General features: G+C 45.8%; 1 protein-coding gene across 6 annotated transcripts in view; it reads right to left on the bottom strand.

The window, feature by feature from the left end:
- Positions 1 to 6855: 6855 nt before the first annotated feature.
- The window catches only part of LOC119726214 (double C2-like domain-containing protein beta), a 58903-nt gene continuing 51987 nt past the window's right edge, over positions 6856 to 13771 (bottom strand). For all 6 annotated transcript variants that reach the window (XM_038197818.1, XM_038197822.1, XM_038197820.1 and 3 more), the window contains one exon: positions 6856 to 13733. In XM_038197818.1, the coding sequence (XP_038053746.1) occupies positions 13603 to 13733 (131 nt within the window). In that variant the 3' untranslated portion in view covers positions 6856 to 13602. The remainder of the gene's footprint in view (positions 13734 to 13771) is intronic.

Here is a 13771-nt window from a genome sequence, read left to right on the forward strand (position 1 = left end):
GTAAAAACCAAGAAAAACAATCATTTTCCTGTAGTCTGGTTCCCTGACTCCATTTAAGATGAAACAGAGCAATTTATAGACACTGGGGAATTGTAAGGTCAGGGAACCAGTCCAGCTGGCTTGTACCTGTTAGGTGTGTAATTGATTGCAAACAAATGCTGACTAACTAAATATGGTAAATTGTGGCCAGTATTTGAAAAAAAGCCAGTTTATTCCAACGCTGGTCGGCCAACCAGCATTGGAAATTGATACGAAAATACCACTTTTCTTGAAAATGACAGTATACCAGGTGCCATGATTTTACAGGATGCATGAGACTGTCATTCACTGTTCCAGCAAGGAATTTGAAAATAATTTGATAGTTTCATTTTTTGATGTTTGCAAATGTTGTATTTTCCCTTTAGGCCAAACAAAAAAAGTCTCTGGTTTCTGGTATGGAGCTTGCCCAAAAAGTGGTGCGGCGACGCGTTTTAAAAAAAATTTTACCTGATTTTTTTGCTTCATATGTCGGCTGATGACTGCAAATGGTGCTCGACTAAACTTAGTGCAAACATATGGGAGTCCAGAGAGGCCACATAAAGCTTATTCTCGATCATAACCCAATCTAAAAACACGTTAAAATTGTGCAGCAGCAGGATTCCAGTCAAACCAGTGAGTTTGGCGGTTTTGAGACATCATCTTTCATTGAAAAAAAAACTTTTTCATTTTGCCGACGCGCATGGCTACAGCGACGCGCACGCATACCAGAAACCGGAGATTTTTTTTTTTTGGCCTTAAAGAGTTACTAGTCATGTTTTCTTGAAGAAAAAAAAACGTCTATTCGCTCTTTTCACACTTCCGCCATGGGCATGCAGAGCCTCAATCTGGCAACTTTACACAAGAAATATAGCCGGTTCAGTGATTCCCGTGTCGGGGTTCAGAGCACTGAACCGGCTATTTTTATTGTGTAAAGTTGCCAGATGGAGGCTGTGCATGCCCAATGGCGGAGCGTGAAAAGAACGAATTGCAATCATAGAGCTATATTAAATTACTAGAGCGCTAACTCGATGTACAAAGTGATGCCTGATCGGTGCATCCATGTTTGTGCACAAACCTATGGGAAAACTCGAAATTTTGTACGGCTGTTGTATGGCTATTTGCAAATCTACGTTTGTATTGGATACCGGTGAGTCATCGAAGCCGATGCTCTAAAAACCAAAACGCACGATCAGCAAAATGAGCATTTCATTTTGCTCTACACAAACAGCCCGACGTGTGCGTGTCCCTCCACTGCAGATGCTTTTCGGCATGAAGTTTTTTTGAACCGTCATGACGTGCTTAGGTTGATTGCGTATCTTCTACTTGTGCGTTGCATTTAAAGTACACTTTTAAAATTCAATCCATCTATTTTGATCGTGTTCTACAAACACGCACATAAATTCAAAATGTTTGCAACCAGAGCGGCTTCAAAGCTTCTCCGCGCGCAAGAATGAAGAGTTAGCACTCTAGTAATTTAATAAAGCTCTATGATTGCAATTTAATCTTGCCCAAAGGGTTGAAAGTAAAGGGAACTAGGTACATTCTTTAAATTTAAGTTCATTTTCAAATTTTTGTAAATGCCATAGTAGATGCATCAAACTTGTAATTTTACATCTGGCCCTCCAGCAGCCAATTTCACGAATCTTTACGCAATGGCGCAAGTCCACATGCGCCACAATTTATTGCCCATTGGTTGTAGTGGTGTGGCATAGCCCGGTATGCTAAAGGAAGTTGTGCAAATTGTGATAAAAGCATGAAACTTCGCATGGTGGTTCTTCATGCCATGAAGAACATTTTCCGATATGAAGGCATTTCACATTTGACCTCTGGTGACCTTTCAGAGGTCAGTGAACTTTACATACTGTATTTATAACTTTTGTTCTTCAAACCTACGCTCATGACCCAAGTCTATGTTATGGATCTTCATACAGTGGAAATAATAATCAGATGTGGGAACAATTCATGTCTGACCTCTAGCGACCTATGCCGCACCACTATTGCTCAACATTTCACTTAAAGGGAATGTACATCTTTGGCTTTTGCTGTAATTTTCCGAAAATGAACTATTTGAGGGGTTTAGATCAAATATTGTTACACTGACATGTTTGAGGTTTTTTGTTCGCAAATGCTGGAAAAACCAAGAAAAACAAAATAGTTAAAGTAGTCTGGTTCCATGACTCCACTAAAGATGAACTTGATCAATTCATAGATGCCGGAAAATTGTAAAATAAGGGAACCAATCTAGCTGGCCTGCACCCGTTCATGAACATTTAGGAAACAAAATTTTGACTGAAAAAATGGTAAATTTGGAGCAGTAGTTGAAAAATAGTTGGGTTTTTCCAACGGTGGTCGACCGACCACCGCTGGAAATTTATACAAAAATACCACTTTTCTTGAAAATAACTTCACCAGGTGCCATAATTTTAAAGGATGCTTTAGACTGTCAATTACCAACATCCTAGGTATTTCGTAAACAATTGGTAGTTTTGTTTTCGATGTTTGCAAATGTTGTATATTCCCTTTAAGACAATTTCACAAAATTTCACTTAAGACAATTTCATGCTGTGTAAGTTTCAAATTATGGCACTTCTGTAATCATGTTGTCACCGACACCACGAACTGAACCACGTTATATTAATGCGGCAGCACTTCATGTACGCGCACTCTGAACATTTTCGTTTTCACGAACTGACACTGATCTTAATTTCATCAGTTAAAAAGGTTTTAATCAAATTTGTGTGTAAGCTCACAAGTATACGGATGGATTAAATTTGTGTCAAACCTTTCAAAGCATCTTTCTCCAAATTGTATTGCCGCAACATGTTTGCATGTCAGTTAATGATAACGGAAATTGTTCTTTTACGCTTTAGTGTCCGATGTGCGTAGTTTGTTGATAACACGTTTTTTTTACGAACTGACATCCACTAAGGCACGAGTGTGGTCGGTGTTGATTTGAGGTGGCGTAAGTTGTGGCAGAGAGTAGTAAAATGACCTATTTTACCAACAAATCGTGATGGTCGTGCAGCCTGTTATTGCAAACCAATATCAAAGTTTATGCAAGACACTCACAGCTTACTGTTTGAAGTAAATTAATTGCTATATAACTCTTGACAGTCGGACTAAACAGAAATAAAGAAACAAAGGGTACCTAAACCACTTTTCCAAGTGAATATCATTGGATTTCATAGTTATTTGAAATTAACAGGACCAGGACCCTATCTGGGACTATGCCAAGGCGACTTTACCCCGACCCTGCCCCCGGCATCCAGGCCCCGGCCCAGCCCCGGGATCCAGGACCCGGCCCAGCCCCCGAAATCCAGGCCCCGGCCCAGCCCCCGAAATCCAGGCCCCGGCCCAGCCCCCGAAATCCAGGCCCCGGCCCAGCCCCGGGATCCAGGCCCCGGCCCAGCCCCCGAAATCCAGGCCCCGGCCCAGCCCCGGGATCCAGGCCCCGGCCCAGCCCCCGAAATCCAGGCCCCGGCCCAACCCCGGGATCCAGGCCCCCGGCCCAGCCCCCGAAATCCAGGCCCCGGCCCAGCCCCGGGATCCAGGCCCCGGCCCAGCCCCCGAAATCCAGGCCCCGGCCCAGCCCCGGGATCCAGGCCCCGGCCCAGCCCCCGAAATCCAGGCCCCGGCCCAGCCCCCGAAATCCAGGCCCCGGCCCAGCCCCCGAAATCCAGGCCCCGGCCCAGCCCCCGAAATCCAGGCCCCGGCCCAGCCCCGGGATCCAGGCCCCGGCCCAGCCCCCGAAATCCAGGCCCCGGCCCAGCCCCGGGATCCAGGCCCCCGGCCCAGCCCCCGAAATCCAGGCCCCGGCCCAGCCCCGGGATCCAGGCCCCGGCCCAGCCCCCGAAATCCAGGCCCCGGCCCAGCCCCGGGATCCAGGCCCCGGCCCAGCCCCCGAAATCCAGGCCCCGGCCCAGCCCCCGAAATCCAGGCCCCGGCCCAGCCCCCGAAATCCAGGCCCCGGCCCAGCCCCCGAAATCCAGGCCCCGGCCCAGCCCCGGGATCCAGGCCCCGGCCCAGCCCCCGAAATCCAGGCCCCGGCCCAGCCCCGGGATCCAGGCCCCGGCCCAGCCCCCGAAATCCAGGCCCCGGCCCAGCCCCCGAAATCCAGGCCCCGGCCCAGCCCCGGGATCCAGGCCCCGGCCCAGCCCCCGAAATCCAGGCCCCGGCCCAGCCCCCGAAATCCAGGCCCCGGCCCAGCCCCGGGATCCAGGCCCCGGCCCAGCCCCCGAAATCCAGGCCCCGGCCCAGCCCCGGGATCCAGGCCCCGGCCCAGCCCCCGAAATCCAGGCCCCGGCCCAGCCCCCGAAATCCAGGCCCCGGCCCAGCCCCGGGATCCAGGCCCCGGCCCAGCCCCCGAAATCCAGGCCCCGGCCCAGCCCCCGAAATCCAGGCCCCGGCCCAGCCCCCGAAATCCAGGCCCCGGCCCAGCCCCCGAAATCCAGGCCCCGGCCCAGCCCCGGGATCCAGGCCCCGGCCCAGCCCCCGAAATCCAGCCCCCGAAATCCAGGCCCCGGCCCAGCCCCGGGATCCAGGCCCCGGCCCAGCCCCCGAAATCCAGCCCCCGAAATCCAGGCCCCGGCCCAGCCCCGGGATCCAGGCCCCGGCCCAGCCCCCGAAATCCAGGCCCCGGCCCAGCCCCCGAAATCCAGGCCCCGGCCCAGCCCCCGAAATCCAGGCCCCGGCCCAGCCCCCGAAATCCAGGCCCCGGCCCAGCCCCGGGATCCAGGCCCCGGCCCAGCCCCCGAAATCCAGGCCCCGGCCCAGCCCCCGAAATCCAGGCCCCGGCCCAGCCCCCGAAATCCAGGCCCCGGCCCAGCCCCCGAAATCCAGGCCCCGGCCCAGCCCCGGGATCCAGGCCCCGGCCCAGCCCCCTGAAATCCAGGCCCCGGCCCAGCCCCCGAAATCCAGGCCCCGGCCCAGCCCCGGGATCCAGGCCCCGGCCCAGCCCCGGGATCCAGGCCCCGGCCCAGCCCCTGAAATCCAGGCCCCGGCCCAGCCCCCTGAAATCCAGGCCCCGGCCCAGCCCCCGAAATCCAGGCCCCGGCCCAGCCCCGGGATCCAGGCCCCGGCCCAGCCCCGGGATCCAGGCCCCGGCCCAGCCCCCGAAATCCAGGCCCCGGCCCAGCCCCCGAAATCCAGGCCCCGGCCCAGCCCCAGGATCCAGGCCCCGGCCCAGCCCCGGGATCCAGGCCCCGGCCCAGCCCCCGAAATCCAGGCCCCAGCCCAGCCCCCGAAATCCAGGCCCCGGCCCAGCCCCAGGATCCAGGCCCCGGCCCAGCCCCCGAAATCCAGGCCCCGGCCCAGCCCCCGAAATCCAGGCCCCGGCCCAGCCCCGGGATCCAGGCCCCGGCCCAGCCCCCGAAATCCAGGCCCCGGCCCAGCCCCGGGATCCAGGCCCCGGCCCAGCGCCCGGCCCAGCCCCTGAAATCCAGGCCCCGGCCCAGCCCCGGGATCCAGGCCCCGGCCCAGCCCCGGGATCCAGGCCCCGGCCCAGCCCCTGAAATCCAGGCCCCGGCCCAGCCCCCTGAAATCCAGGCCCCGGCCCAGCCCCCGAAATCCAGGCCCCGGCCCAGCCCCGGGATCCAGGCCCCGGCCCAGCCCCGGGATCCAGGCCCCGGCCCAGCCCCCGAAATCCAGGCCCCGGCCCAGCCCCCGAAATCCAGGCCCCGGCCCAGCCCCAGGATCCAGGCCCCGGCCCAGCCCCGGGATCCAGGCCCCGGCCCAGCCCCCGAAATCCAGGCCCCAGCCCAGCCCCCGAAATCCAGGCCCCGGCCCAGCCCCAGGATCCAGGCCCCGGCCCAGCCCCCGAAATCCAGGCCCCGGCCCAGCCCCCGAAATCCAGGCCCCGGCCCAGCCCCGGGATCCAGGCCCCGGCCCAGCCCCCGAAATCCAGGCCCCGGCCCAGCCCCGGGATCCAGGCCCCGGCCCAGCGCCCGGCCCAGCCCCTGAAATCCAGGCCCCGGCCCAGCCCCGGGATCCAGGCCCCGGCCCAGCCCCCTGAAATCCAGGCCCCGGCCCAGCCCCGAAATCCAGGCCCCGGCCCAGCCCCCGAAATCCAGGCCCCGGCCCAGCCCCCGAAATCCAGGCCCCGGCCCAGCCCCCGAAATCCAGGCCCCGGCCCAGCCCCCGAAATCCAGGCCCCGGCCCAGCCCCGGGATCCAGGCCCCGGCCCAGCCCCCGAAATCCAGGCCCCGGCCCAGCCCCGGGATCCAGGCCCCGGCCCAGCCCCCGAAATCCAGGCCCCGGCCCAGCCCCCGAAATCCAGGCCCCGGCCCAGCCCCGGGATCCAGGCCCCGGCCCAGCCCCCGGGATCCAGGCCCCGGCCCAGCCCCCGAAATCCAGGCCCCGGCCCAGGCCTCCGGCACAGCCAGCCAGCGTGCCCGGCCCAGTACATTGAGAAATGATGAGAAATGATGAGAAATGATGAGAAATGATGAGAAATGATGAGAAATGATGAGAAATGATGAGAAATGATGAGAAATGATGAGAAATGATGAGAAATGATGAGAAATGATGAGAAATGATGAGAAATGATGAGAAATGATGAGAAATGATGAGAAATGATGAGAAATGATGAGAAATGATGAGAAATGATGAGAAATGATGAGAAATGATGAGAAATGATGAGAAATGATGAGAAATGATGAGAAATGATGAGAAATGATGAGAAATGATGAGAAATGATGAGAAATGATGAGAAATGATGAGAAATGATGAGAAATGTGAACAAGTAAGGCCAATTTATCTATTATTTATTATTTACATTTGTCCCTTTGGCTTAATCAGGGAGCATAAACAAAGACAAATTATTGATAGGCAAACTAGGCATTCCTCTTTTTTCCGGCATGTTTGTGCACTTTATTTGTACAATTGCTCATCTACTGGAAAGTGTTCGGCACAAAGTTACGACACACATACAAGGCCAAACCATGACAACAACAATAGTAACTTATTTTCATGTGGAAAGTTATTAACTACAAACATGCAAGTTTTATGACATACATTTGAACTACTGTTCATCAAATAATCATGAGACGTAATTCAATAGACGGATCCACTAATGCCCACCCTGTGATGTTTTGACCAATCACAGCCATGATTAATTTCGGACATCAGTGCACAAAATGTCATGTGAAGTCTTGACTTGAATATTAAGATGTGCGCATATGGACCATATGTGACTGTTGCCCACATGTGCAGTGGGCGTGGCTAATAATGGATCAGTATAATGGATCGGTCTATTCCTAGTACAGAATCACTCAGAATTACTTAGAAGTGGCTCATTCCATTAAATTTGGGGTCCAAAAGTGTGATTTTGTTGGTGTCTGTGTTACACTGACCAGTGTTATTTGCCATGCAAGTATCATTGTTGGACTTTCTGGAGGTATGCCAAATCCAATGTTAATAGGGGTACTATACCTATCCCAACAGATTTCAACAAAACCTGCTGTTGGGCTTTGATGGGTTGAGTTCGGTTAAGTCTTATATGAGGGACACACAATAGTTGGACCCCAAATTATTGGATTGACCCAAATAATACACAACTCCTCCATGTTTTAAGAATATTGCAAGTCTAGACATCACATTATAAGCACATTTGTTGGCTGCAGATATTTCCCCACCCTTAATATTCAAATTGCCTCATTTAAATATGCACATAATTACAACCACGCATATATTGGAAAGGCCACATTAATGTCTTTTTTTTAAAACACTGCTTAATCATGTTTTCCAAGCAAAGATAACATAAACAGGTGAAATAGTTCCACAAAAAAATGTGAAACATTCATTCTTTTGGCACACTCAAATCACATGATATTACTATCAAATTTTAGCTAGATTCTTCAAAGATTTCAAGAAAAAATATCAGATCTTTCATTAAAAAAATCCACTTTCTGCAACTTTTCTGAAATATTTTATATTATACCAAAGAACCACTGAATATCGTTTTATTTTATGTGCAGAATACATCTTTCTTAATACAACTCTTAAATTAACACTACTTTGGGGCATCTCAGTAAAACTACTAAGGGAATAAATATGGGCAGATAAATCACGAACCAGGCCCAAGCCGGTTTTAAACGCACTTGTTTAATACCGGCCAAGTACGTATGTATTCCCATTCATAAATACCTTTCAGTCAAAAAGTCAAAACAAGTCAAAAATTCACATTTTCCCAACGATTTTGTTCAACAATTTTACTTCATGTTTTGTGAGACACCGCTCTGGCCATGTCTATGGTATGTGCCTCACACACATTGTGCTAAAAAATCTCCTTGGCGTGCGCGTGGCATGTACCGTGGCATATGTACTGCGCTATGTGGCATGTACTGCGCTGTGGCGCAGAACACAGCGGTGCAAGGAATTAAGCGTTTAAAACCAGCCAGTATTTTATCAATGGTTTAAAACCAGCCACGTGATGCGCTCTTGACCAATAGAAATGGATAAACTGTCTTAGGTATTTATGAATATTATATTTTAACCATAACACTGAGATAACACTGAGGGTCATAACACTGAGATAATCACATAACAAAGTTACCGTAGATGCTGGATTATTACCGAAGATCTGATTTACAGCTGCTGCTTTACAAAAATATCTCAACTGGAGCTTTTAATATCAGTTATTTTATGTCATACAGAAAACAAATCATCACTTTAATATTTTGGATTTTTTTTATTTACATTGCTGGACAAAATGTTGGTAGAGGGATGGATATCACATACACGATATTGATTTGAAGGGAATAAATTACAAACGATTGCCTCTTAGTTTTCATTTTTAGGACAATTTCAATGTGCAGCAGCTGTTTGGGGAGTGGCCACCGATTTTCAGGGCCCCCACTTTTATGACATAATTAAGCAAAACATCAATTTGGCTAAATTACTAAGAATAAATTGTATACTCTTTTTTACAGCAAGGTCTTTTAAAACCCTACCTAATGGCTGTTAGGGTTTGGTGGGGTTTTTTTTACACGCACCCCTCCAAAAAGGTTTTTTTTGGATGTTCCGATATCAATATTTAAATAACTTTGGCTGTTTACATTAATTTTACAGTTTAACCTACTTCAAGTTAATTTTTAATTATTTCTTTATAATTAAAATTATTTCTCTGCGGTGGCATATTGTTTTGGTGGAGAAAAGATATTTTAAAGGTGGTTCACATTCAACGTATTTTACATTTCTAGTTAATAAAATCTGATAAGCATCAAATGCATTTTTCCTGCCTATACAATGTAGCTGAAATTTCTCTTAAACTTCCATTTTTTCGGTAATATAATAAAAATCGGTAATGGTCACATACATGTATTTTAAAAGGTGGATTAAATGACTTATATAAAATACGTCACGTGTAGTTGCTGTAAATTAGTTTTCCAATATCTCAGCAGTTATTAATAACTTTTCAAGAATAAATAAGCACAAAAACATTGTCACGTTATTTAAAGTTTTCTTAGGGAAATGGTAAAAAAGCTACTGAACACATACTGTTAACACCACTATTTGCTAATGACCTAAAAAAAATCTTAAATTTTGAGGCGCACAACCACAAAATCTTAACGTTTTTGTTTCCAAGTATCATAACTGTCCAAAAAACCAACTAAACAGCGCCCTCCGCAGTCAAGAAGTGGGTTAATACATCTCAAGTCATAATACATACATGTACATAATAAAAACACTACGTTATCTGCTTCAGTTTACCCGATTTCGTTCCGAACCCTTCTGTTTTTTTTAATACACGACCTATCAGTACCGTGTTGGTCACAGTTTGATAAGTTAGTTTAAGAGAACAGGAAAAAACTTCATAAAAATTGGAAAGGACCGATTTGTCACACAGGCCTATCTGCAAAACATGCACATACAATAGCAGCGATAATTTATGAATAGGACTGAACTTTTGTGGCAAAAAACAAAAATCAGCTACAATTTCTGACAATTTCGTACTATTTTTGTGTGCGCGTACATCAATATGAAATTGACCTATCTCGGTAGAATCGCTTTGGAATCACATCAACACAGCTTGTGAAATATTGTCCAATTACTTGATATACAAATGGACACGGAACGCGCAAAATCTGAGACAAACCAAACTTGGTGTACAAAATTTCCATAGGGTTGTCTAAGGGGCGTGGCTAACTCACAAACGGCGATAGGTCATTTGTGTGGTTCTTTCTTGATCAATATCATGGGCACCATTTTGGCCCTTCACTGCTTAACATGAAGTAGGGATCTCCGTGAATTATGGTGTAGAATCTCTAGATTAGATCTTTCCCTGAAATAGCAATCGAGCAGTGAACATTCTGAATTTCAGTTTTCTCTTCTTTTCTTCAAACGTTCTGACAGACTCCCCAAAACACCTGATCATTTATCGTCAACACTTTTGAAATTGTTGTTTTTTCTTTTCCAAAAAACACTTTTACCAAGTTCTTGTGCAGTTGCGTTTAAGACCAGTTAACGTCGGAGGATACATGTATGTATGTTCATAGGAATGAGTGACATGTTAAATTGTCAAGCTTTCCACCCCGAAACTCCAGCGGTGGACGGGTATACGCGTCAGTGGTTCCCATTGTTTTTGTACACACCCTTGTTTGAACTTGAACTTGGCCGCTATACATGGCATGTCCTCATAGCAAATATTGCTCCGTGGCGTGTTGCCAAAATATGAAGTAATGACGAGAAGTATCTAACAATATTGTACTACTGACTCTAAAGAGTCAGAATATGTGTTGTATTTGACTTCATTTTAAAAGGTGGCCGATATATTTTGGCTCATTCAAAAAAGTGCTTTTCAACCAAAAATAGTCAAAGAGTAAATTGTTTGGCAAAGTCTTCAGAATTGCCTTGTCAATCAATCACTTGATCAATAAATTAATACACAATTCTATATCGATGACCACTGGCATTTTGTCTACAGACAGTGGATCCAATCAATCAATATATCTTACCAGGTTAATCAATATTAAACTTGAAAAATCGATCAATCAATATTACACTCTTTCCTGGAATGAAATTTGGAATAACTCGGCTTTCCTCAATTTCTGTCTTCTCAATAAATTACTAAATTAATCAATCAGTTGTTTGAAATTCCAATCAATAAATCATTAATGAATATATAGAGTTGCACAATTAATATATTTCTGATGAATACAGTTTATATAGATTTCTGGGATTTTTAGATAGACGCCCATAATTTGTATAATTTCTGGAAATACATTATTTACAGTTTAGAAGATAAATATATATGTTTTTCTACTTTAGTACAGCATACATTGTTCACTGATAATAGACTTTCATGTAAATATATTTACTATTTTAGCTACACAGAGCACTTAGATATTTTTTAATTAGAGAATTTCTATTATTTACAATTTTTATTTCACGAATTTGAGCATTGCTTATCTCAATAAAAAATAAGTTGACAAGAAAAAGAATAAAATCTCTAAAAAATAAAAAACAAAGGCTTTTTTGGATGTCCAGAAAAGCCAAAAAAAAACAACTAATACCCTATATTTCCTTACTAAACAACAATTGCACATCTAGTAGTTCTAAATACTACTTTGAAAAAGCTGCAGATTTACCCAATATCTTTTTTTGAAATCTACATCGTAAAAAGGAACTGTTTTGTCCAGATATATATTTTTTCATTGAAAATTGTCCACAGTTTGTCGTGGTGTATAACACATCTTCTATTGGAGGGATTAGCTTTGTATTTGTAAGGATGTGACATTTACTCGTGTAAACGAAAACATTCTAAATCCGTTTACAAATGTCCCCAAACGTTTGAACGAAACCCGAATTATAAAACAAAGGAGCTAAGTTCACACGATCTTTCATGTCTTCTTTTGAGTTAAACATACAGAGCACAAATAATTAAAAATGTTTTCAAACCTTCGGTATTTAACTTGCAAACAGTTGAAACATCGCAGTACTTTATTACATACGGGTTACATGTAATAGTGGTGCGGCATAGCCCCAATATGCCAAAGGATTGTGCAATTTGTCATAAAAAGCATGAAACTTTGTAAGTTGATTCTTCATGCCATTAAGAAAATTTTCAGATATAGAGGCATTTCATATTTGACCTCTGGTGACCTCAATGAATTTACATACTCTACTCACAACTTTTGTTCTTCAAACCTTAACTCTCCTATGACCCAAGTCTATGTCATACGTCTTCATACAATGAAAATAATGATCAGATGTGGGCACAATTCATATCAGACCTCTGGTGACCTCTGAGAGCTCTGGTGACCTCTGACCTCGTCTCTCTTTGTTTTATTGGCAGACACAATATGATGAGATTGGAATAGAAATCTGACGGTCTGTTTTGTAATGGAAAATGTACGTGTCAAGCAATATTCACTCGTTTACTTATTACACTCTGTTGTATCCAGATCGACTTGGATAACCACGTTTTTAACCTTTTTATCAAGCCAAATTGTCACTGTTATAGAGTCATGCTTGGCCGATGTGCCTCTTGTATTCTGTTGCGCCTGCGTCTGCCCTTATAAAAAGGAAAATTCCGATCAGAGGTCATGCAAAAAAATTCTTTGGGGTCCGACCTCATGACATGCTGTAGAATAATTAAAATACACTCCTTTTGCACTAATTAGACTTCGGACATGGAAAAGTGGCATTTGGAAGATGAAACATGATAAATAAAGGCAATCAGAGTATACAAAGTTCATTGACCCGCAAAGGTCATCAGAGGTCAAATCTGAAATGTCTACATATCTGAAAATTCATATCATGGCAAAAATACTCAAAATTTCGATATTGGTTAAAAAAAAATTGGTGTTTTGAATAATTAATCATCCTGTTATCTATAAATAGGATACGCAATGTTCATTGACCCCTGACGACCATCAGAGGTCACATGATATCTACGAGGGTGGAATGCTAAGATCATTTTACAAGTTTAAGCAAAAGTCACTTTTTTCTTTCGCTGACTATGCATATCACCAATTTTTTCCCCTAAATTTAAAGCGAATAGAGACAATTTGCAAGAATACACGCACCACACCTCATTTTTGCGCTCACACAATTTGTGTCAAAATTTGTAATTCGCTTCTTGAAAGACTTTCTCGCTTTTGTTCATCCTGTAATATATTTCTGCATAATTTCAGGTCACGTTTATGGTGGCAAATGTAAAAATAAGAATACCGTGCATTGAATAACGGTGGGTTTATATTTTGAGTTGTGTAACTTGTTCAATTGTTGAGATGAAACTACATAGATTTAACAGTGACAGATTTCCACTGGTTTAAATTCTGTGAATCTTTTAAACTCATGAGATGAATATAGTAAACTGTGTAATATAGCCACTGTTTTATAGGTCCAGGGGCTATTTTTAAGAAGCTACGCTCTTTTTGTTTCTTTGCAGTTTGTGTACAAAACCGTTTAATTCAGGAATGTTACATCATCACGGAACTGGTTTCTAGGAAATTTGTCACAGGGACTGACATTAAAACCTTGCTAACACAATAAATTTCTCAGATCTTAAAACTAACTAAGGTTTTTTTTGCTACAACAATCCTTCAAGCATGCTCTTGGATGATTTAGCTGGTTTTTTTTTTTTCAGTCATCCGCCGTAAAGATTTCATCGGAGAGCGTGTGCCATCTTTCGAACCTCCTGTCCGTGTGCTTGAGGGTCTCAAACCAATGGCGCAGGCGTTCGCCTTTGGTATTGATGCCGAGCTGAATGCCCCCTGGAATGAGAACAGTAAGATTCAATGAGAGATTGACT

Source organism: Patiria miniata, unplaced genomic scaffold (genome assembly GCF_015706575.1).
Source record: "Patiria miniata isolate m_02_andy unplaced genomic scaffold, ASM1570657v1 HiC_scaffold_2, whole genome shotgun sequence".
Classification (NCBI taxonomy): domain Eukaryota; kingdom Metazoa; phylum Echinodermata; class Asteroidea; order Valvatida; family Asterinidae; genus Patiria; species Patiria miniata.